The sequence below is a fragment of the Lethenteron reissneri genome, chromosome 8, assembly GCF_015708825.2.
Source record: "Lethenteron reissneri isolate LAM-NWPU_2019-01 chromosome 8, ASM1570882v1, whole genome shotgun sequence".
Taxonomy (NCBI): domain Eukaryota; kingdom Metazoa; phylum Chordata; class Hyperoartia; order Petromyzontiformes; family Petromyzontidae; genus Lethenteron; species Lethenteron reissneri.
In genome coordinates, this window is record NC_083786.1 from 2569150 (window position 1) to 2593585 (window position 24436).

The 24436-nt window shown below is 42.4% G+C and overlaps 1 protein-coding gene across 1 annotated transcript in view; it reads right to left on the minus strand.

Annotated features, from left to right (window-relative positions):
• PPP5C (protein phosphatase 5 catalytic subunit) overlaps positions 1–24436 on the minus strand; it is a 48203-nt gene that overhangs the window by 20759 nt on the left and 3008 nt on the right. The window contains exons 2-7 of the mRNA XM_061578556.1: positions 16428–16669; positions 11739–11886; positions 11230–11351; positions 6256–6321; positions 4412–4510; positions 1483–1588 (exon numbers count right to left, since the gene is read on the minus strand). Coding sequence (XP_061434540.1) covers positions 1483–1588; positions 4412–4510; positions 6256–6321; positions 11230–11351; positions 11739–11886; positions 16428–16669 — 783 coding nt within the window. The remainder of the gene's footprint in view (positions 1–1482; positions 1589–4411; positions 4511–6255; positions 6322–11229; positions 11352–11738; positions 11887–16427; positions 16670–24436) is intronic.

Here is a 24436-nt window from a genome sequence, read left to right on the forward strand (position 1 = left end):
CCATAGCCAAATCCAAGATGGCACCACGGTAAGCCACGGGAGATTCCTCCGGAGCCCGCTGCCGTTGAATAAACCTGCGATGAGCATCGTCGGGGGGCTCATACGCTTCTGCCATTTCTTCAAATACATCCTTCAGCGTATTCTCTCTTGCGGCTTTAATGGAACGGTAAAAACCTGACCGATTCGTCATCCAGAAGCGTCGGAAGAACTTCTAGAGCCTCCGCATCCGTCCATTTTGCTGAGCGGACTGCGGCCTCAAAGCGTCAGGCGAACGCACTCCAGTCGCCGCCAATGGAAAATTCCTTGAGCGTCGTCAGCCGATGGCTGCGGGTCCCCGAGTCGCCATAATCCGCCGACGGTGTTTGACGCGGTGGCGACACGATAGCATCTTCCCGCATAGCCAAGATAGCGGCCTCCCGTGGAGACAAGATGGCGGCTTCCCACGGTGACAAGATGGCGGCTTCCCGCGCTTCGGCCCCGGGCCCGCCCAAGATGGCGGCGTCCTGCCGCGTGGCGGAGAGGGCGGGAAGCATCGCGTGGGCCCCAATGGCGGATGGCTCTCCGCTCGGGCGATCCGGCCTCGCCACCGTCGTCACCAGGGCGCACAGTTGTGTCAGCGTGGCCCGCAGCAACTCAAGTTGAGCCGTCACGTGCCGCCAACCTTCATCAGCGCTCGCTGAAACAGACGGCCCCGCCGCGCCGACGATGTCTTGCACCCCCGGCGTGTCGCCCGTCCGCACTTCGCCCCCCTCCTTCCATCGTCGGGAACGCCGCCTCAATCGGAAGCTCGTCTTCGTCGTCCGAGGATGGTGCAGGTAAGTTCTTCTTCTTAAGATGCTTAGACATCTTGGTTCACTTCTGACACCAGTGTAATAAAGGACACTGACAGGTTGTCGCTCTCCGTTGTCCTTTATTGGGTTCTCTCTCGCACCCGCTGGTCCTCGCTCCGACCCTCGCCGCGCGTCCCGCGCACGCTCCGTGTGGCACCCTCTCCGTCCTTCTCCTTGCGCCCCGCGCACGCTCCGTGTGGCCCTCGCCACGCCGTCACCTCCGGCCCCTCCTTGTGCTCTCTCCTCACCCTGCTCTTGCCACACCGTCCTTCAGGTCCCACACACCCACTTCGGCTCTCTTATCCCTTCCGTGCCCCTCGCACGCTCCGTGCCTGCGCACGCTAGACTCCAGGGCCCCTCTGTCCTGACCACGTGGCAATGGCGCCACTTCTCCTGTTCCCACCAGCGTGGCTCCCCTCTGTGGTTCACTCTCTTCCCCCTCTAGCTCCTCCGTCTCCCTCTTATATCATCATCAGAGTTGTTTCTTTTTGTTTGCATTTTGACTGCTTGTGTTGTGGTTATTGCAAACATGATGCCTTGTATAAAGGTGTCAGTTTTTGTACCAGTTGAAAGGGTAAAAACCTATCACTATATTTTGCCACTGGTAAAGGAGATGTCTCATAATGAACATGTGGCTTTAGGGTTATCTCACCTCGCATTAAATGGAAGTGGTCTGGGTAGAGAAGCTTGAATCCGAACAGGACGAGTATAACTTCCACCGACCAGGAGCCTCTGTCGACGAAATCGCCATTGAATACCTGCGGTTGCTCTGTTTAAGGAATCTAAGGAGTCCATTCTTGACTTTGATCATTTGTTGGGAAGAAAAAACATGTTGCAAAATACACTTGTTTTTTTTTTATTAAGTTGCTGTAAGTACGTAAAATGAAGTTGATCTGTTTAACAGTAACATAGTATAATTCTCGAGTAAAAAAAAAACACCCATCCATGCGATGATTAGTATTTTGGGAGCAAACAATGTGCATGCATTGTTGATGAATGTAATTCAAATTAAACACTCAATATGTATTCTATTCTATTTAGGATTTAGATAGCGCCCTTTCCAGGGCAAGAGCAGAATTAGATGGTTCAGGTGGTTTTTTTTTTAAAATCGCCTCAGGAAATGATCTTGAAGCCCCGTGATTGAGTGCAATGGCCCAATAATGTACAATTAAGTTCCATTGTTTACTACACGGGAGTGTGGCATGGTTTAACTTTAGATTAAGATGTTTCCGGTGGGCTTTTTCACACGAGTGGGTCTTCTTGAATACAGACGACCACTGGTTAACCGCATTTCTGTTCACCACATACGCAGTCCGCCATAAATCATGACCCTATTCAAACATGTTAAAATTTCCCTGATACCATTTCCCACACTCCCTACTCGTGTGGCACTGCAATTGTGGCACAATCCCCAGCTTGCACTTGCAAAGCCGATTTTTGTTCTGTATCTAGACAACTCCCTCCACTCAGTTACCCATCACTTGCAGCCTCTCTCCTCGTTTCCTCCTCACACCGGTGCCTCCTCCCTCATCATGTTTAAACTTCACTTTGTTTAACCAGTTGAGAACTAAAGAGATCAGGATATAAATTTGCAAGAGTGACTCTAGGTCACCAAAAATAAGAACAGAAAAACTTACAAAAACAATCATCGCAGGGTTTGGAACCGCATGCGGCTCTTTAAGGACCGCTTCATGACGTTATTTATTAAGGGCCACCGTCTTGTGTTCACCACACAGTGCATTGCGGCTCTTGTTATTTTGGTTGCCGACCTCTGAACTATTAGGAATTAGGAGATGAAACCATTTTTTTTATACACTTGATAAAGTCAATTTAGCTGTGACGGTCCCACCTGAAGACGGAGACTTGTGTTGCCTCCGAAACGTCGTGAATTATTATTATTTTATTTTAATATAATTTTTTACCTACGTGACTTTACCGAAAAAACCTAAGAGTATGAATCCTTGCAGTCACAAAAGCTTCAAATCTAGAAATAACTCCCCACTGTGCTCACCAGCTCAGACAGATTACCGTGTTTACTTTGACCGATGACAACTTTGATCGTGCTGTTTGTTGCTGGCTGCTTAATGTCTTGGGCCTTTGAGCCTGGGGTCAGCAAACAGTGTTTAAAAAAAGACGTGATTGTGGACATGGCTCATGCTTTTTAAAGTTCAACAGAAAATGACGAATTGCTTTGTCATCCAAAAACATCAGTAAAAAAGTGTCACGTTGACACAAGACAATTAGTTCACTGCTTTAGCCCACCTGTGTGTTGAAGCGTGAAACCACAACAATTTACAATTTGAGTACGACGTTTCGCTGGTAATTGCATCCAGCATCATCGGGCAATTCGCCAGAATGGTGAGGCTCTGCTGTGTCTCCCGTTCTTATATAGAGCAGCAGCAGGGTGACGTCATCATTAACTCATTAATTCGTCAGGTGCAAAGATTTGAGGGGGGGGGTTATTGTAATTATATACTAGATTAGTAATCAGGCTATTGTTACGATGCGAGTTGTAGATTAGTAATCATTTGGAATGTGTTTTATTGTGATTATGCAACATTAGTAATCAGTTAGTGTTTGTTTCCCTTATAAGGAATTGTAATATATCTTATTTAATAATACGCTTCCAGGCCGCACTAAGCCTGTAGCTGTCTGAGCGATTAAAGTTATTTCTGTTTCTCTTAATTTCAATGGATTCTCTAATTAGTCTTTGCCAGTAGTAACTAGTTTTACACAACACTTCAACGTTGTCAAAATCAATTGAGTGTCCCTGTTGGCATGCATGTTCTGCCACTGCCGACAGTTGTGTTTGCGATAGTTTGATATTTCTCTGGTGTTCTTTTAGTCTTACACTAACGTTACGCCCTGTCTGTCCAATATAGCATCTGCCACATACACAATTAATCCGATATACACCTTCTGTTGATAATTTAGGTAATTCGTCTTTAGTGCACGTTACTAGTTGTTGAATTTTTTTATTAAATAAGATATATTACAATTCCTTATAAGGGAAACAAACACTAACTGATTACTAATGTTGCACAATCACAATAAAACACATTCCAAATGATTACTAATCTACAACTCGCATCGTAACAATAGCCTGATCACTAATCTAGTATATAATTACAATAACCCCCCCCCCTTCAAATCGTTGCACCTAATGAGTTAATGAGTTAATGATGACGTCACCCTGCTGCTCCTCTATATAAGAACGGGAGACACAGCAGAGCCTCACCATTCTGGCGAATTGCCCGATGATGCTGGATGCAATTACCAGCGAAACGTCGTACTCAAATTGTAAATTGTTGTGGTTTCACGCTTCAACACACCGGTGGGCTAAAGCAGTGAACGAATTGTCTTTTGTCAACGTGACACTTTTTTACTGATTGGCCGTGTCGGGTGGTGGAGGGTTACAACACATTTATAAATAACGCGATCTAAACCCAAAAACGTTGATTATGAATAATATTGGTCGCGAAAGCCTACGTGTTAAATCTACAACATTGTTACCGCAATTTATTGTCATAATGCCACACAGCGAAAAACAGAAATACTCCAAAAGCATGCGTCAAGGATACGTAAGGATTTGTTTCAGATGGGAGCCCATTGAGCTCAAAAATGTGTAGTAGGTCAAAATATTGACCATGAATATCTCCACAGACGGTAATCATGTCACCCTGTTCCAGAAAGAGACAAGTTATTCAAACATGATTACAAAACAAGCCAAGTGAGCCAAGTGGTAATTCAGACATTACTATGATGGTGTTGTGATTGGTGTCTAAACATATGAACATCACCGATGATGCTGGTTCAATAACGTTAATGACGAAACGTGTCAGCTTTTTTGTTGTAATTTATGATCATCCACACATACCTGAACATGTTTAGGTAAGCTGTCCACTCTCGGCTGCAATTTCATTCACTGCACTGGCACAACTTAACGTAATCACATCACCACTTTACAGTAAACGTAGTGCTATGGAAATTCCTCACATTGCCCAGCAGCTGGGGGTGATTCAACTGTTCGTTGAACTAAAATAGTTTGAGTGTGAACTGCATTCATAAACGCATATCGAACCACCCCGAACATATGCTTATACCCTTAAGAGAGACAATACTCATAACACTTTCATAACTGCCATAAATTACTGCTTTTCTGCGAACTAAACATTTTTATATAAATAGCAAAAATAATTGACAATTTTAAACATGTCAGAAAGACGAAGCAAATGTTTATTTGTGCACAATTTACTAAATGTACCGGTCTCCTAATGTGTAATTTCAATGTGTGATTTTGTACCAATATTTAAAGCATCTATTTCTTCCTGCCAAGTCACCCATGAGTTTAATATCAGTTTCAGTCTAAAAAATGTTTTCCTTGATTTCATTGCAGTTATCACCAATTTTACCCTAAATATTTTATAGCTACCTATCGATGCAGAGGGCAGCAGTTAAAAAATTGTAAAAAAAATGGCATAGTTCATTTTAGGATACCTAAAATAAATTAAACTCACACGTTTCTCCCACAAACCCATTTAGGCATTGCATTTTTTGGGGGAATCTCAGGACAAATCAGAACACTGACATAAATAAACAAACATTTTGACTACTTCTAGATTTGAATCTTTCGTGACTGCAAGGATTCATACTGTTAGGTTTTTTCGGTAAAGTCACGTAGGTAGAAAAATAAAAAATAATAGAAGTATTAATAAAAATAAAATAATAAATCACAACGTTTCAGAGGCAACGTAAGTCTCTTGATACAGTAAATTGATACAGTAAATTTAGCTGTGACGGTCCCACCTGATGACGGATACTTGTGTTGCCTCCGAAACGCCGTGATTTATTATTTTATTTCAATTATTACTTCTATTATTTTCATTATTTATTTTAATTTTTCTACCTACGTGATTTTACCGAAAAAACCTAAGAGTATTTTGACTACTGCTAAAGGCAAACTAAAATCCCCAACTAGGTATAGATTATGCTTCTTATAACACAAGATGGTGCTAGTAGATAACGTCTGAGAATATTACAGGGTGAAATCTGGATAATTGTTTTATCATAGCTTTCTGGCGAATCACGGAGCCCATTGAGATGCACCAGATATGATCACTGTGCTTGGTGTACATAACTCGCTCGACTCAATTCACAATACTCAACTGAATATTTGTATTTAAAGCTTTTGTGACTGCAGGGATTCACATTCTTGGTTCTATCGGTAAAGTCTTTACCGAAAGAACCAAGAATATGAATATTGTAGTAAAATAAAAAAATCTTTGATTAGACATTTTTGTAAATTAAGTGCCCTTTTATGCTGAGCTAAGGAGCAGGTTAATATGTTGGATTCCATTACAGCATGTGCTCTGCTGCAAGCAAATGGTACCCACAAATGTGAGCAAATAGGGGAAACAAAACTTACATCTTTGATTGTCACCTCCACCAGACTGGGTAACTTCTGAAGACTTTTCTTGACCTGGAGGAGGATCTATGGAAGTAAACACAAACCAAATATAAACCAATGCACATGCGGCACTAGACGTTGTTGTATATGTTTGCAAATTTCTCTACGTGGCTTTGATGTCCGTATTAATTAAACATCCATGTTGGAAAAGGCACAATGTGTTTACATTTGGTGTTTGGCAAATGCTTATATTTGAAATGTGATGTAATGTTATTTTTTTTATTTCCATACTTAAATTTAATTTTAATTTAATTTAATCGAATATACATTTTCATACATTGCATTATTTGCATGATGGTACATTGGCATTCACTTATTTATAAATTATAAAACAACAGTAAGGTGGCTGATAATGTGTCATAACACTCTTGTCACTGCAGGCTATTAATAAAGGGAAGGTACACCCATCTTGGATGAGTCCTGAGCGCTCAGTCCAAGCGTGGCTAAATGAGGTTAACGTCATCATTAAAGTCAGAGACAGAAAAATCGTTTCAGTATGGATAACCGATTCAACATCCTGACTTCAAGGCCTCAAGTTGTGAGAGAAGAAAGTTTTCCGTTGGGAAGGATAAGCATTTGGAGGGCTCAGGTTCCGCTCAGCGAGCCAGGAGTTTGCTCACAAATGCGTCCACTCCCCTGCGTGGATGTGTAGCATACTCTCTGTACAAACAGTTGCACAGATAAAACGGTATAAATAATAGCAGACTTCCGAAACCGACCTTGTATTTGAATCGCAAAGAGCAATGCAAGGGCTTTTCCTCTGATAACCGAGCGGTCCAAGGCACGCATTCTTGTGTAACGCACGAGCGCGCACACACACACACGAGCGCACACACACACACACGAGGTTGACCACTGGCACTAAAAGAAAAAAATGTTGCTGCTTATCTACAGTGAGGGAAAAAAGTATTTGATCCCCTGCTGATTTTGTACGTTATCCCACTGACAAAGAAATGATTAGTCTATAATTTTAATGGTAGGTTTATTTGAACAGTGAGAGACAGAATAACATCAACAAAATCCAGAAAAACGCATGTCAAAAATGTTATAAATTGATTTGCATTTTTATGAGGGAAATAAGTATTTGACCCCTCTGCAAAACATGACTTAGTACTTGGTGGAAAACCCCTTGTTGGCAATCACAGAGGTCAGACGTTTCTTGTAGTTGGCCACCAGGTTTGCACACATCTCAGGAGGGATTTTGTCCCACTCCTCTTTGCAGATCTTCTCCAAGTCATTAAGGTTTCAAGGCTGACGTTTGGCAACTAGAACTTTCAGCTCCCTCCACAGATTTTCTATGGGATTAAGGTTTGGAGACTGGCTAGGCCACTCCAGGACCTTAATGTGCTTCTTCTTGAGCCACTCCTTTGTTGCCTTGGCCGTGTGTTTTGGGTCATTGTCATGCTGGAATACCCATCCACGACCCATTTTCAATCCCTTGGCTGAGGGAAGGAGGTTCTCACTCAATATTTGACGGTACATGGCCCCGTCCATCGTCCCTTTGATGCGGTGAAGTTGTCCTGTCCCCTTAGAATAAAAACACCCCCAAAGCATAATGTTTCTACCTCCATGTTTGACGGTGGGGATGGTGTTCTTAGGGTCATAGGCAGCATTCCTCCTCCTCCAAACACGGCGAGTTGAGTTGATGCCAAAGAGCTCCATTTTGGTCTCATCTGACCACAACACTTTCCCCAGTTGTCCTCTGAATCATTCAGATGTTCATCGGCAAACTTCAGACGGGCATGTATATGTGCTTTCTTGAGCAGGGGGACCTTGCGGGCGCTGCAGGATTTCAGTCCTTCACGGTGTAGTGTGTTACCAACTGTTTTCTTGGTGACTATGGTCCCAGCTGCCTTGAGATCATTGACAAGATCCTCCCGGGTAGTTCTGGGCTGATTCTTCACCGTTCTCATGATCATTGCAACTCCACGGGGTGAGATCTTGCATGGAGCCCCAAGCCGAGGAAGATTGACAGTTCCTTTGTGTTTCTTCCAATTGCGAATAATCGCACCAACTGTTGTCACCTTCACTATGGGAACCTCATTTGCCAGTAAAAATATGATAATTGTTTATTTACCCTTCTATCTGGCAACAAAACTGACACTTTTTTACAAGGAGTCATGTTTGCATAGACCGCAATACCTGCAGTCATAATACAAACAAAAGAACATAATTCTGATAATGTGCACTGTCCTTGAAGTTGATTGGTCCACACCCGAGACAGCTTTCTTTAGAGCCTAGTCTCACATGGGTTGGACCAGATGACGCCAAAGTCGCACAACTCAAAGACAATGCACCTTCAGAGTATGAGAGCTCGGGGCAAGCATCCACACTATGGGAACCTCATTTGCCAGTAAAAATATGATAATTGGTTTTTTACCCTTCTATCTGCCAACAAAACTGACACCTTTTTACAAGGAGTCATGTTTGCATAGACCGCAATACCTGCAGTCATAATACAAACAAAAGAACATAACTCTGAAAATGTGCACTGTCCTTGAAGTTGATTGGTCCACACCCGATACAGCTTTCCTTAGAGCCTAGTCTCACATGGGTTGGACCAGATGTAGATGCTTGCCCCGAGCTCTCATACTCTGATGGTGCATTGTCTTTGAGTTGTGCACCTTCTCACCAAGCTGCTTGGCGATGGTCTTGTAGCCCATTCCAACCTTGTGTAGGTCTACAATCTTGTCCCTGACATCCTTGGAGAGCTCTTTGGTCTTGGCAATGGTGGAAAGTTTGGAATCTGATTGATTGATTGCTTCTGTGGACAGGTGTCTTTCATATAGGTAACAAGCTGAGATTAGGAGTCCTCCATTTAAGAGTGTGCTCCTAATCTCAGCTCGTTACCTGTATAAAAGACACCTGGGAGCCAGAAATCTTTCTGATTGAGAGGGAGTCAAATACTTATTTCCCTCATAAAAATGCAAATCAATTTATAACATTTTTGACATGCGTTTTTCTGGATGTTTTTTGTTGTTATTCTGTCTCTCACTGTTCAAATAAACCTACCATTAAAATTATAGACTGATAATTTATTTGTCAGTGGGCAAATGTACAAAATCAGCAGGGGATCAAATACCTTTTTCCCTCACTGTACTTGATGCAATATCGTGCAGATGCAGTTTTGTTTTTAACTGCATCACAATGCAAAAACCATAAATCCCACACATTTCTCCAGCATTCATGCGCTTATAGATATTTCGATTATTTTGCTGCTATAAATGTCCAAATGATAAGCCACTTTGTGGAGCTATCATTTGTGGCTAGGTCGCTTTGAAAAACACGTTACTTCGGAGTGGGCAGGTAGGAACTTGGTTGGACAGCGCATTCGTGCACGACAGACAAATAATCCCTGGTGGGCAGTGTGGAAGCTGTTGTTCCTAGCTGTATAAGTGTAAATGTCATAAAGTTATATTTTTTTAAGTGGCAATGTTCAGAACACAACCAATTTGTATATTGCAATTATGATTTGCTAGCTTTTTCTTTATTTCACTTATCTGTTATTTTTCGATTTTAAGCTTTCGTGGCTGCAGGGATTCATATTCTTGGTTCTTTCGGTAAAGTCACGTAGAAGGGAAATAATTTATTTAGTTTACCGACTTGTTGCATTTGTCGGAGAAGCAGCGTTGTTGTTGTTTGTTGATGAAACCCGATTTAAGAGCTTCTTGGCAAACAGGGTACTTCAAACTAAACTGAACCGAACTGAAGCATAGGAGAAGAATGGGCGAGGTGGCTCAGAGTAATGAGCTTGGTATGAATCCAGCCATAGACACGCAATTAAACTAGGTTCTCACATGTAGTCAGTTGTGAGTTGGTCGCAAATACCATACCCTGTATTTTGCACTTCATTTTTGGTTCAATTCCAGGTATGAACATTTAAACTATTGATTTGATAAATATTTATCAATGGCATGGTATGTCAGAATGTGCACCCTACTGTTGTGGATAAAACAATATTTTACTTTTAGAGATTACAACTCTAACACAAAGCGGGTGCATTTCTAGATGTGAGACTTCTGAATGGAAGTCTATTCCTGTCATAATGTCAGGGCAATAGCACAAACGAAATCGAATTGGGGTTGAAAAAGAATTACAATTAATAATAAGGGACGTTTAATTTAGCTTTGCATTGACGTTTACACTTCTTGAAGAAAATGTTGGCAAGACAAAAAAGACAACAAATTAGAATGCCATCTACCCACAAACTTGTTCATTTTGAAACGGTCATTCCTCTCTATTATTGTTCACAAATGTTTTCCTGATACAAAGGATCAATCAGTGTTCTGCCTGAATTAGCTCAATATTTTTACGATAAAATCGACATTTAGGGGGGCAAAGGGGCCAATTTTGGAAGAGGTAGAATACATTGTTTAAATGCATGCCTATACAGGTCACCATACTTCAATAGGGATTACCTTTGGTACGGCTATTTTAGTACACACAATCGACATGATGTACAAGTAAAATGTGCTTGCATAAATAATGTACATGGATAATGTATGTTGATTACCATATAAATAACCCAACCGCCAATAGATACCCACGCAAATAGCGCGCACAAGTGATGCCATCACACCTACCCCTCTAAGGAACAAAAAGGGAGGATTTCTCCACAATTCTGGCTGTCGCCTGATGAATCTAGTTGTAATTACTGGCGAAACAACATGCTCAAGATTGTAAATGTTGTGGCTTTTGCTCTCCAACACACGTGTGCTGTACTAGTAACGAATTGGCACATTCTGTTCATGAGACAAACCTTACTGATTGGCTGTATTGGGTGGTGGCGGGTTTAACGACACATTTATATATTTACGCATCTAAACAAAAAATACCTGTATTATGGATATTGGTCGCGAAAGCCTACGTGTTAAACATACAATGGGACGTTATTGTAATGTACCGGTGGTGCCTTGGTGAGCAGTCGTTTACCTGATAGGCATATTTCCTGTGCAGTTTTTTCTGATCCTTGAACCATTCAATGAGCTCCTTCATGAACGTGACCGTCACTTGGCCATTATCCACCTTCGGTCCGGTGTAGTCATCCTCAATGGCTGAAATGAAACCCATGGGGCAAAACACATTTACGACTCATTTCACCATGCAAGTTTCATTTGCTTACATTTCCATGGAATTGGCAATGTGACTGCAAGTCGTGCGTTAGGAATGTGCGTTATCTTCAACAAATTAACTTTACAGCAGACGATACCTCTTTGGCAATTCCTCAAACCAATATATAAGACGCTGCCGAACTTAAAACGGTCAACTCATTGACTGCGTGGTCCGAACAGGCTTTTAACCTGCTTAGAAAAAAATACATTTACTAGAAACGTTAATTGCCTTAATCCGTAAGCTCAAGAGAGATGCTGTCTGTCTACATCACTCAAGAGCTGTGGTTGAATGACTCTTAAGCCGTAAGACTTTTCTGCGGCAAAGCTTACCCATGCTATCCAGGTCCAAGGCATCGGCCACAGACTTTTTGCTGTCGTCGCTCGCGATGGCGCGCTCAAACGCCTTGCGCTTCACGATCTTGCTGCACTCCTGGTACTTGAGCTTGGCGTCCTTGTCGTTGGGTCTTACTTTCACCACCTGAACAGGCGATTCAATTAAGAAATGAAAGGAGTGCGATTCAAAGGAACACATTTTTTTTGGAATCGTTTCATAAATTATTAAAGCGATCCACGTAGGGAAAATCCCTGAAGGTGGAAGATTTCGTTTTCGAATGACATACTTCGATAGTTCTCAGTGACACTGGTGGAACAATCAACCGCACCAGAACATCAACAGGCCGATAAGCACATCTACTGCATGAATGTAAATTAAAAACAAGCCACAGTTGTGCGATTGTGCCCATGCAATGCAAACTATGGGCCATACAGTAAACCACTAGACTGCACTCCTTCAAATGCAGCAACAAAACTTCACCAACTCTCCTGAAGCCCTCTCGTAGCTAGCAGACCTCGCCATTGCCATTTAGCTCCAGAATATACTGCCACACGCAAGAATAGAATTGACACAAACACAGCAAACGTATGACATGTAAAAAACAATTTCAAAGTATATACTTATGAATGGCATAGCTTTGTGCTATCAGGGAATCTGGGAATAAGACAAGGCCAAGAGTAGCTTTAAAAAATATAACTCTCGTCCCTCTTTATTTCTACTTTATTTAGCCTTAATCAGATACTAAGGGAACCTGAAAATAAAATAACTCGAAGGGGAAAAAAACATGCATAGAAAACTTGGAGTAAACTACCAACAGTTTTAAAAGTAATCCATGGAATGAAAATTTTTAAAAAATTCTCACAAAAAATATAAAGCAAAAAAGTACTATAAATGTACAAAATCTGAAGCAACTTAATCAAACCGAAAATTAATAAAATGGGGCGTATCAAATTCTAAACAATTAAAATAATTATATGCATTTCTACCAAATTACATTACAAAAACAACAATGATCTACAAAGGAATAAAAAACAAATGATGCTACAAATGTCTTCAATACAACTGCAAGTAATTGCCCTTGGGATAGTGACAATAAAGGATTGATCTTACTTACATCACAAGGTCTGTCTGAACTGTCATAATTCAATAGATGTGAAGGCAATTGTGTAAATATTGTGTACTAAGACCAATGATAATGCTCCCTGGTCTGTGTACACATCACTCTTGTCTAACAGTATGCCAGTGTAACATGGTTTTGTACTGATACTATATAAAATCAAACTAATATAAAGAATATCCAATAAATAAAAACGTGTTTACCTCCCTTGTATATTAAAAATGTATGTTTGTTACAACTCTACTTGTTTTACCCAGGTCGCTATGAAAATATAAACTTTCGGTTTCAGTGTGGTCTATTCTGGTTCATAAAGGTCATCCCATCTGGTAATAAAGGTCATCTGGTTATGAAGATCATCGTTTTTTGACAAACAGTAGGGAGGGTTTCACGCCAACTCGTTGGTAATTTAGTCGTTTAATTACAACTGTTTGCAAATACAGTTTTCATCGTTCAGCTCTCAAATAGTATTTATAAATATTTCCCATCCAATGGAGATTGCTGGGAGCTAAATAAAGATGGTGAGCTGACAAATATCCAGTGACTCCTTTGTATGCTCATGGAAGTAGTAATAACATATCTCCTTCTGAAGAAGATAATTATGTAAAAAATATGACCTCTCAGTTCAGCGGACATTCCAGTATAATTGTAGGGCCATTTCAAAACCCAAAAAAGGCGGAGGGCAGCACCAATTATTCCAAGTAGATGCCTATAACAGCCCCACGGCCTGATAAAAGTATCACCATACCTATTTAAGATGTGATTTTACAATTGATTTGCAGGTTTAAATGCAAAACTACAGGTGGTAGAATGCAGATAAATGGTAAATTGTGACAGTCCCATGGTCTAAAAGGTTGTTCAAGATTGCTTCTAAATAAATCGATTTGCATGAATAGCAACTTGCTTGATATGTGGCCAACAAACTTAAACCATGAAATATTTTACGAGCAATAACACGGCAACTACCAATTATAATTTTCCCCGAGTCACATCAAATGACTTTTGGCAATCTGGATTTAATTCCCAGTTTCCACAAACTATTCACCAAGTAAACATCTGGGTTCTAATTATCACAGAGCACCAACACCGAATAAGGCAAATGAGAATCTGGGAAAGCACGATAAGACACGGGCGGGCAAACGGTAAATGGAACGGTGCAAAAAGAGCGAGAGTGCAAACGCAGCCAGGGAATGATAAGTCCAAATTAAATTGGCAGCCCACACAGACAGAAACCCATCTCTGGCACGGTCACAAGCAGGAAGCTCCAAAGGCAACAATACTGCGTGGTTCCTTCGGCAGGGAGTTTGAAAGCACTATTCACAAAAGCCCATAGAAAATCCAACAGAAGATGCTAACGTGAAAGTCAAGGTCATGGCGGCATACCCTGTGTAAAAATGTGTGTAGAATAGTCTTAGCTACTGGCTCCTAATGTGTTCCGTGATTTGTGACTGCAGAGCATATGTTTGATATTGAAACGGCATTACAAGTCACTGGCCTGCTCAGAGAGCTCTCATGTGCCAGGAATCAAGTAATGATCCAGTAGCACAGCGCTCATTTATTCAATTCTAGTGCACTTGGTCACAGAAGACTGCATACATTTAAAGTATACTTTTCCAATTGTGTTTTTTTGTTCTATGTACACAAGTACAGCAAATGGCACACTTTCCTGTACACTTTTGGAATACAGTCGAAAACATGCAGGTGGCATGCAAAGTTGCGTCACTCCTAATGCGGAAAGCTTAACAAAAAAAAGCCTTTGCTCTGCCCCGAGGTCCAACACCACAAAAGTGCAGCGTAGCTCTCAGAGACACTGTCTTGTTCATTTATATGTGAAATGAGTCCAACTCAGTCGCAGACGTTGTCTTGGGAGCAACACGTTTTATATTTAACTCTTAGCACAACATACTCCAGGCTATTAACACAACATACTCTCGGGTGGTGACCACCCGCTAACCACGCTACGGCGAAACTAGACGCGGTTCCACTATCCTGGTCTGGACCACAAGCTGGGTCCCGGACCGTGTGGCTGGAGGCTTCTTTAAGCTTGACGTGGATCTCCTGCCTCTCCAACAGAAAGAACCCCGAGCCCCTCTCAGGGCCCCCCTTATATCGGGCCGGGCTGGGGCTGGCTCCGCCTCTCGCCCCGCCCACCTTCTCGATCTCTTTCGCCCTTGCCCGAAGGCTCTCGAGAGTTCTTCCCGGACCATGTGACCACCCATTGGCCCCCTCCACCGGTGGCCCCCCTCCAGTATCGTTCGGTCACATGTCCCCAGGTCAGTCATAGTATCATGCCCCCAACGTAACCCTAGCTGACACTCTCTCGCTCTCTCAACGGGAGACCACATCGCACGCTGTGCGTGGTGCTACTGCGCTTAACCAGTGCTCCCCCAAGCCCCCACTAGGGCTGGTACTACACCCCGTGTCCGGGGTGTACACACAACAGTATACATCCCGCCGTGGCCTTGCAAGCCCGGCACCACACAGTGGCATTCCCAGTCACTACATGTGTATATTTATTATGAATAAAGTCCGCCGACTCACTGATAACTTAACGAGCAACCGCGTGTGACTATATACACTTGAGTAACTTAGGTAACTCTATTCTGAGACAACATAACGTTAGCCTTCCAAGACTACAAGTTGCCCACTCCAGGATGATGAACACGACCCGCTCCAAGATGACGACGGCGACGGCAGTTCCCCCACAACAGCAGCCCAGAGCCCCGGTTCACGCCGGCTTTTATCCCCTCATGACCCGGGCACGCCCCTATTCCCGAACCCTCTCCTCACCACACCTGGCCCTTTCTGTCTCTGCCCTTATTACAATTTACAACTGTTAGGTCCCGTGCTTCCCCTCACTCAACCCTGTCAACGCTTGTCGCATCAATCATTATTAGCGACCACTTAGGTCCCACATTACCCTAACGTGATCCTGTCTGTTCCCATTACGTTAATTAGTAACCATGGCCACGGGAAGCCGTACTGTCCCTACATCACCCCATACTGTCCTTACAAAAGTCATGTGAATACATGCAAAATGCAGTCCTGCAATTGCTTGCTCACATCACTGTTGACAGAAGGGCTTCCACTGCTAGGCATCTCTGTCCACTCTTCCATGCTGGCCTGACATGTTTGAAGAAGTGGAAGTACCCACACTTTACCCCACCACATGCACTCTGCTGATCGACAAACTGCAGTGCACCCACTTATACTGCTGGGTGGACTGAGGTGGGGGGTGAATGTGCCCCGTTTTTTGAGGTTTAGGTTCATAGAGGACCAGGCCTATCCCAATCCCTCTTGATCAATCCCTCGTTTTCCTGGATCAAAACTACACCACTATTTACAAAAGTCCTAATTCTTAATTTTAAATTATTGTCATGCAACGTACAATTGAATAGTTGCTGTCAAAGGGCCTTGCTAAAAGGCGCTATATAAATCTCATTACGATAAGAAAAGCTGGGTCCATTAGATCAAGGCCGGAGAGCACTTTTAGTTTTCCGAAACCTCAACATAGGATGCCAACCTCGGTCTCACAGGCCCCCCACCCAGCACGGGCCCCCCACCCTCTCACCGTCTCGTAGTCCTTGAGCGCCTCCTTGAACTTGCCCAGTGCCATTTTGGCGGTGGCGCGCCGGTAGTAGCCCTTGATGTACGCCTTGTCAAGCTCAAGAGCGCGCGTCGCGTCTGCGAGCGCATAGCCGTAGCACTCGGTGCGCAGGTACGACAGGCTACGATTGCCATAGTAGATGGCGTTGTCGGCGCACAGTGCGATGGCGTCCGTGTAAAACTTGATGGCGTTGTCGTAGTCCTTCACTGCAAGGGGTATTGGGAAGAGAGGGCACATGGGATGATAATTTTCCACATTATTGTATGGACTCTCAATAATCCACACTTAAGTTGACTGCACTTGAAATCAACTAAAGCATTTTAGGAAATCCCACATTTTAAGAAGGAACAATACGTCTTTACCATGTTACGTGGGTCTTCACAGTTGCGCTGTATTGCTCTTTGACGCAGCATGACCCGAAACACATCGGTGATCCTTTATGTTTGTTCAGTTTACGATGGAAAGGTGGTACACAAAGAGTTCACGAAAGCTGAACATCCCAAGAATGCTGCCATGCATCAGCTGGCCAGTCTCGTGGTCAGCATACTGTCGTGGAATTATGTGTCCAATTCCTGCCACTTTCATGTCATTTTGCTACAAAGTTCACGTATTTTTTTATAAAAAAATTATTTTAAAAAGGTCAGCGTATACCATCTTTGGGTGTCTTCAAGCTTGAACAAATCTGGGTAACGGTCATCCCATTTAGTGGCCCTTTACCAGTGGTGGAAATGCCGATCTCATCACAGGATACGGTCTCTCACGAATAAAACCAATGTTGACTTCCCATAAAGCAGTAATCATTGTATTGTCCATGGAGGAGCAAGATAGCGCCCGATACAAATTTGAACCCGCCATATTGCGATTGTCGATTTGGTCGTCGACCAAACTAAACTAATAAAACTTCACCGCTTTGGGCTGTTACACGAGAAATTTACGAGCATTAATTATGCATTTAATAAAATAAAAGCAGCTAGTTTACAGGATAGTTCATTAAGTGTGCTTACACTTTTCATATTTACTAGCTTGTTTGCCCGTCCTCGGACGGAAGCTGAAATATTAAAGATGTACATTTACGTTTTCTTCTGTGATTGTAATTTTTTTTAGGAAATGTTGCACAAAGATAATTTTCTTAACTTATTAAATGAAATTAAGGCCTTTAGAAGATTTCTTGGTATACGATATTTTGTGTGAATCTCTTATCACTGGTCAAAAGGTTTCCCTACAGTTGACTATCCTTGATGAACACTTTCATCCGCTGAGGATTTTTAGATCTAGACAGAGCCACGTACAACTGTTCATGGGAAAATACGGGTTCATTGAGATAAATACCCAAATTTTCAAAAGTCTGACCCTGGGACTTGTTGATCGTCATCGCATACGCAGGAATTATCAGAATTTGTCGTCGTTTCAGTTCGAAAGGAAGAGTGACATCACTTGGAGCTAGGTCGAGTCTCCTGATGAAGACGATTTCACCTCGGTTGCATTTCGATACAATATCTGTGGTGATCAAGTTATTTTGTAATGATTTGACCATCAAACGCGTTCCATTGCAAAGACCGCTCTTTGGTTCAGATTTGGCAGCAGCATGATGATAATGCCTGTCTTCAGTGCCAATGTGTGTGGCGGAATTCCTGAAGGCGTTTCATCATGAAGAAATTCTGGAGGGTAATTCAATGCGTCCGCAGAATCTTCCGACACGGTCGAGTCAGACCTGTAATAAATTCAGAGATAACTACACAGCTGTGTGATGTTTCTGTTCATTTCGAGAATGTCCTTGTTGGTAGGTTCCAGAATCGCTCTTTTCGCAAGCTCTTCGGCAGGCATGTGTTGCAAGTTCTGACCTAAACTGCGGTGACCAGATCATCAACCGTTATCATTTTAGATGGAATTTCAATGGAACCTAACGGCACACCAGATATCTCCGGCAAACTTCCCAATCCAAATTTCAGCAGCCAATTGTTATGTTCACTTTCACCATCACTCTGAAGGCTTGCTGTGAGAGTCAATTTGGTAAACTGCTTCCATAATACGCTGGATTTGATGCAGCACTCGATGACAGCAACATGGGTGTCTTTTGCTACAACCAGCAAAGTCTGTCCTGAAGTCGCCACCGATTACGACGACTTTTCCACCAAACGGCTATTGAATCTGTAGGATGTCGCGCAACAGCTGATCGACACATCGAAGGCCATGCTTTGTCAGCATCGTAATTTCATCAATGATGATGAGCGAAGCTTGTCGTAGCGTTTTGCCTTCTGGCAAATTCAGTCTCATCGACGCAAACGATGTGTCGAGGAGGGGAACTGGAAGCTTGAATCCGCTGTGCGCAGTTAGTCCGCCTTTCAGTTAAGTCGCTGCGATTCCAGTGGTCGCAAAAGGAAAAATTATGTGACCTTTTCCACAAACAAATGAAACCAGCGTGGAGTACAGAAAAGCCTTTCCAGAGCTGCCAGGACCATCTAAGTAGAAAAGTCTCTTCTGGACATGCTCATCGTCAACAGCTCCCATAATTGCTGTGAAATCTTTCAACTGTTGCCCATTAAGAGAGCAAATTCTCGTTTCAGCTTCTTGTTCTTCTTGAACTGCGTCGTATAGCTGAACTTCGATTGGATGTCCTATCAGTTGCAGAATACCAATTGATGCGCAAGACAATCCATGTTGTTTGAGAATCGAGTTGATGTCGTGCAGAGCCATGTGCAATGCAACATTTCCGTTATGACGCCGTAGATAATCCAGCGACATGTCAAGTGAATGCTTGTTCCACAACAGGCGATCATTTGTTGGCATACAGAAGCAGCAAATCTATGCAAATGTCTGTTGCATTTGATATGTCGCGGACTCCTGCATGCATCAATCCCATTCTTCGTCTGAATCCAGCAAATGATGATGAAAGGCAGCTTCCTTGAAGGTGTTGTAAACAACACCATCGACGGTTCTGAGGAATTCAAAACTGGTAACGCTTTTGACGTGCAGCAAGAGCATCCTCAGATAGAATCGCTCCTTATCTTTGATTCCAACAGTGTACAATCTCGCAATGATCTTAGTGCCTCATCTTTGTCGCTACTTCCAGTTGTTGTTGACATACACATAATTGTATGGAATGTCGTTGTAGAGAAAATCTTGGGCGTTTGGATCAATCACGTTGAGCTGAAACAAAGATTCGAGCTTCGTGCGACCTGTTCATGCGGCTTCCAACGCCTCTTCTTCGCGACCTTCTTGAAACAACGCATTGCTGATTTGGCAAATGCACGGGCAATATTATCACGGAACGCGAACGGTCATGCATTGGCGACTCAAGCAAACGCCACATAGCTTCTGGTGCACTCACATACCTTGCGTTGATGAAATTTGACAACTTGTCGTGTAGAAGTTGAGGATTCTCGCCGGCAGTGATCGTCATTTTGGCACAGTCGAATCCTTTGTAAATATTTATAAATATATTTCACAGCTCCAAGTGACGTACAGACTTCAACGTTGATGTGAGCATTGTATCACAGCAGCAGATATGGATTGTACGGCACCACATATCTGTTATCCATTGATGATCCACGAACATCACCTGAAATTCCTTGTCGCCGATAATACAGAGGATATCCGTTCACATTGTGTGCTGTCGTGGTAGCAAATTGCTTCGGAAATGCCTTTGAGCACTTACCATCTTGCATGCAGGGTGTTCGAGGATTCGCAGCTGCGCATGGGCCATGCATCATGCATCGTGACAATTTCGTGCAACCGCGGATTTTCAGTCGCAACGGGAATTTCAGCAGACACAACTTGATCGATGGGGCTCAGAGCTTGTGAATTTATCGTCAACTCGCAATGTTATCAAGATGTGTGCATGAGGCAGCCCGCGTTTCTGGAACTCGATGGTGGAGACGAAAGCTGTTGAGATTCCCAGAACACCATGTGCAGTGAGATCCTGCATCAACGATTTCAGTTTCAACTTGAAAACACGTGCCACTAAGTCCGGTCGATCAGATGCTTGTTCACCTTGCTGCAAATTGTTGGCAATTTCTTTCCAGCTTGGATTCGCAGTTCATGTGATGAGAAGATTAGGAGCGCCTAGCTTCGCGAAAATCGACATCGTGTCCGCGCTTTGCTCTTTCATGTTCCGGGGTGAACCTTTGCAAGATGAAGGCAGAATAACAGGAACTCCGGCTTGTCCCCCAGCGTTATGAGAGGCATTCTCCATGTGATCGGCAAGTCTTTGATGAAGCTCAACTCGTAATTTCTGCTGATATTGGCAAATGTAATTAAAATTATTCGCTTCAACCTGCAGGTACGAATCAACAATCCACTGTCATGTGAGCTTTCCAGCACTGATTCGTGGTTTGAATGTGCCTCTGATAGCCGTTTGCGCTGCAACATCATGTAATTTGGTGACATTCCCTCTCGTTGCGTTGACTTGAGCTCCAGCATAAGCCTCACGTTGCGAATTTAGTTGCCATCCAGTTTCACGAAACAAATACAACAGCGGAAAGGACATTGCCTTCAAATTTGGTCTCAGAATGTTCAGAATAAACATAGGCTGTTGGGAGTTGTCTGGATTCTTCAGATACACGCAAATGTCACATTCAAAGAGCGGCTCACCATCGTTGTTCACAAACACCATAGCGATCTCGTTGTCAGTTGATGCATTGTAGTTGACGCTGATCCTAATGACGATCTCGCCGAAACACCAAATTCACACCTGGCATCGCCTCGCCTGCAGCATTTGCTTCCTGTGCAGCTCGATCTTCTACTTCAGCGAAGTATGGTGTATGTGTTGGCGAATCGATTGTGGATTCGAAAGTAGCGGTCAATTTGATCCAGAAGCCGTGGATTGCACTGAGTGTTGGCAGGATGATTTGTTCGAATTTCTGTTGCTTGTGTGCTGTCGACAACGTAAAGTTGAGCGTATTGTCTTGCTTGACCATTAGTTGGTTCAAGATGGCTTTTCTCGTGCTAAATTTTGCCATGAACCTTGAACACGTAAGGACTGCCTCCATGGAAGTCAACAACCTTAGCACCCATCGATGCAAATGACAATGCTCTGTTGTATGAACGAACATTTTCACGAAAACTTCTTTAGTCGGAATGCTCAGGATTTTATCGAAGCTCATGGAGAAATTGAAGATATTGGACCATGTTTCCATTCGAGTCAATCGGCTTTTCCACTTTCACTTTGCCGTTCCGACAGCAACTCCTGAATTTTCCATCTGATGGCCGCTCCGCAGCAAATTTTCGTGAACCACAGAACTGGCAAACGACATTCCACACACTGCAGTTGTATTCAATCACTTTAGCTTCCACTAAGTGATTTGCCTCAGCACGAATAGCTTGACTACGATGTTCTTGTCCTGCGAGACAATTATCAGTATTGCCCTCTTGCTCTCATCGATTTGCTTGAGAAAGCACGTGAGCTGCACATCAAGCTTGCGTCCAATCCGGACTTTCTTGTTCTCGTCGATTTGTTTTCCTTTCAGCATTCTCTCTCAGAAGTCTGTCCAAAATTTCTTGGCTCTGGTGAACTCTCCATCTCTGCTTTTTTTCTCTTTGCAAATTCAGTTTCTTAGCTGCAGTATCTTGGCAACCCTGGACTGACGTATTTAGATATGACACTTTACATGTTCCAGCAGCTGGAACACTGCGAATAAGGTTGGCTCTCGCATTTTAGACACTTTATATGGGCAGTGAGATCACCAGAGATGCCAATTTTTTTTTTAAGAGCAAAACGCATTAAAATTGGTGATGTGTTTTAGCAGGTTCTCTTCTGTATCTTGTGCAATTTTCAAAGGCAAAAAATTTGTCACTAAATAATTTGAATAAACAATTCACTTCACTTTAGCACTGCTTTCAACTCACCTGAAGCTTTGAACTGACAATTTTTTCTTCCCTGATGGACGATTGATAGCGAAAAGTGAAGTGGACTGCCGATACTGTCAGAAGTCAGTTTTCAAATAAAAAAGACCAAAAAGAACCATTAAAGTTAATTTAATGGCAGTGAATCTTGCACAAAAGTTCGTCATCAAACCCTTCACTGCATTTCACTGTAGCACTGTATTAATGGCAGTGACTCTTGCACAAAACTACATCATAAAATACCTCACTTCATGTCACTGTAGCACTGTATTTATCTCACCTTCAATTTGTTCAAATTCACTGCTCTGATACTTTTTTTCTTCAGCTTTTGCTCGCTGGGGTTGAAATAAATTTGATTTCGATACAATATCTGGAAAATCACCAGGGAAATGTCTATTTTATCATAATTTAGAAGCATAAATTTGACTTAGCTGTTGTTTCAAGTGCTGAAAAAATAAAGATACCAAGTCCACTTAGTTGCTGTGTGGAATTATTTATTTGATTCACTCTCAATAAAGAAATGACTAATTTAAAGCGAATTTGTGTAACAAATGTTGTCTTTCCACTCGACCTTCTTCTGCGCGAGTGTAAAAATCCACCCACTCATGATTATTAATGACGGGGTAGAGTGACTTCACGTGCGGCACACACACATTCTTGGCACTTTATATTAGTAATGCCATACAAATGGGTGAAATAAACTTAAAAATGCAGAGTAAAAACAAAGGACATTGCAATTCCCACAGCTGAATACTATTTTTTGAATAAAATTTCTGCTGCTGGAAAAAAATATTCCTTTGCTCAACCAAGGGGGCATTCCCTTTGGGCCAATGAATGGAAACAGGCACTCAATATGGGAACCTGTCCCTATGAATCGCCAATCACACATTCACAATTTCAATTGCCACCCAAATCTGGTGGGTAGTGACATCTCTAAGTCACCCGTGGAGTGACTCCCCGTGTGAAATTGTCATACAATGTTCCCACAACTTGGAGAATCGTTATACAGACATGCCGCCCCGCATATCTCCGAGACAGAAGGCTGACATGCTTCAAGAACCTGCTTTTGCAATACCGAATAAAAACAATTATAGCCTCTCCAACATGTATCAAGATTATACATTGAAACAGTGCATCTCTTTGCAATATATAGCGTACCTTTGTCAATCTACTGCCAAACGATGTAATGTAGGTTGTGGAGGTTATATGATCATCTTTTACTAAGCTGGTCAGTGTAGCTGTGCGAAGGTGGGCAAAATGTGGAAGCACACAAATACAGAACAATAGATTTTGTTGCACTGCCTCTATAGTCTGAAGAGTAACAACACAACTCTGTGACTTGTTCATAATCATTAAGTGGGTGTCCACCATAGATTATAATCTATGGTGGACACCCACTCAAGGACTATCAAGGCTAGAGCTTGCTTATCTTTTGAGATCGGGTACATTTCGAGTAGTCATGTCATATATAATTATAAATAATATATTTTATGACATTGATATAATAAATAATATGTATATGTAGTCATACTGTATACATAGTTATATTATATAATTCTATATTCTAATATACCTAATTATTTGATATTATTGTCATATCTCTATACATACTATTTTACGCAAATCTTTTATTGTAATTCCAGTTATCTGTGATGCAGCCTATCTGCAATTCATTCCGTTATGTCACCTTATCTTATTACCCACAAATATGGTACAACATAGCTTAAATGAAATGAATAACAAGGTTGTAGTGTTTTATATATATATCGCTAGATTATCCCATGGATGCACAATTTCCATGCACTGTATAACAAAAGTTATCCCAACATAGGAAACTATTTGTAGAGCCAGTTGGTGATCCACACTCTTCTCCCGAGGAACTGGGGTTTAACATGTCACCAGACCTGGCATAGTGTTAAAACACACAAACGTTTGGCCTAGACTGCTTGAGCAGGTGTTTTATTCATGATCACATACATATGGTAATAATCTCCCATTAACCAAGATATGTTTTAAAGGCCAGTCATAAAGCAGTAAAAAGTTTGGAGAGAAAATAATAACATCTTTTACTTGCATTTAAATCAAACAGCCATAAAAAAAACATCTCTTGAGGTTACAGCCATTCCGTGCAG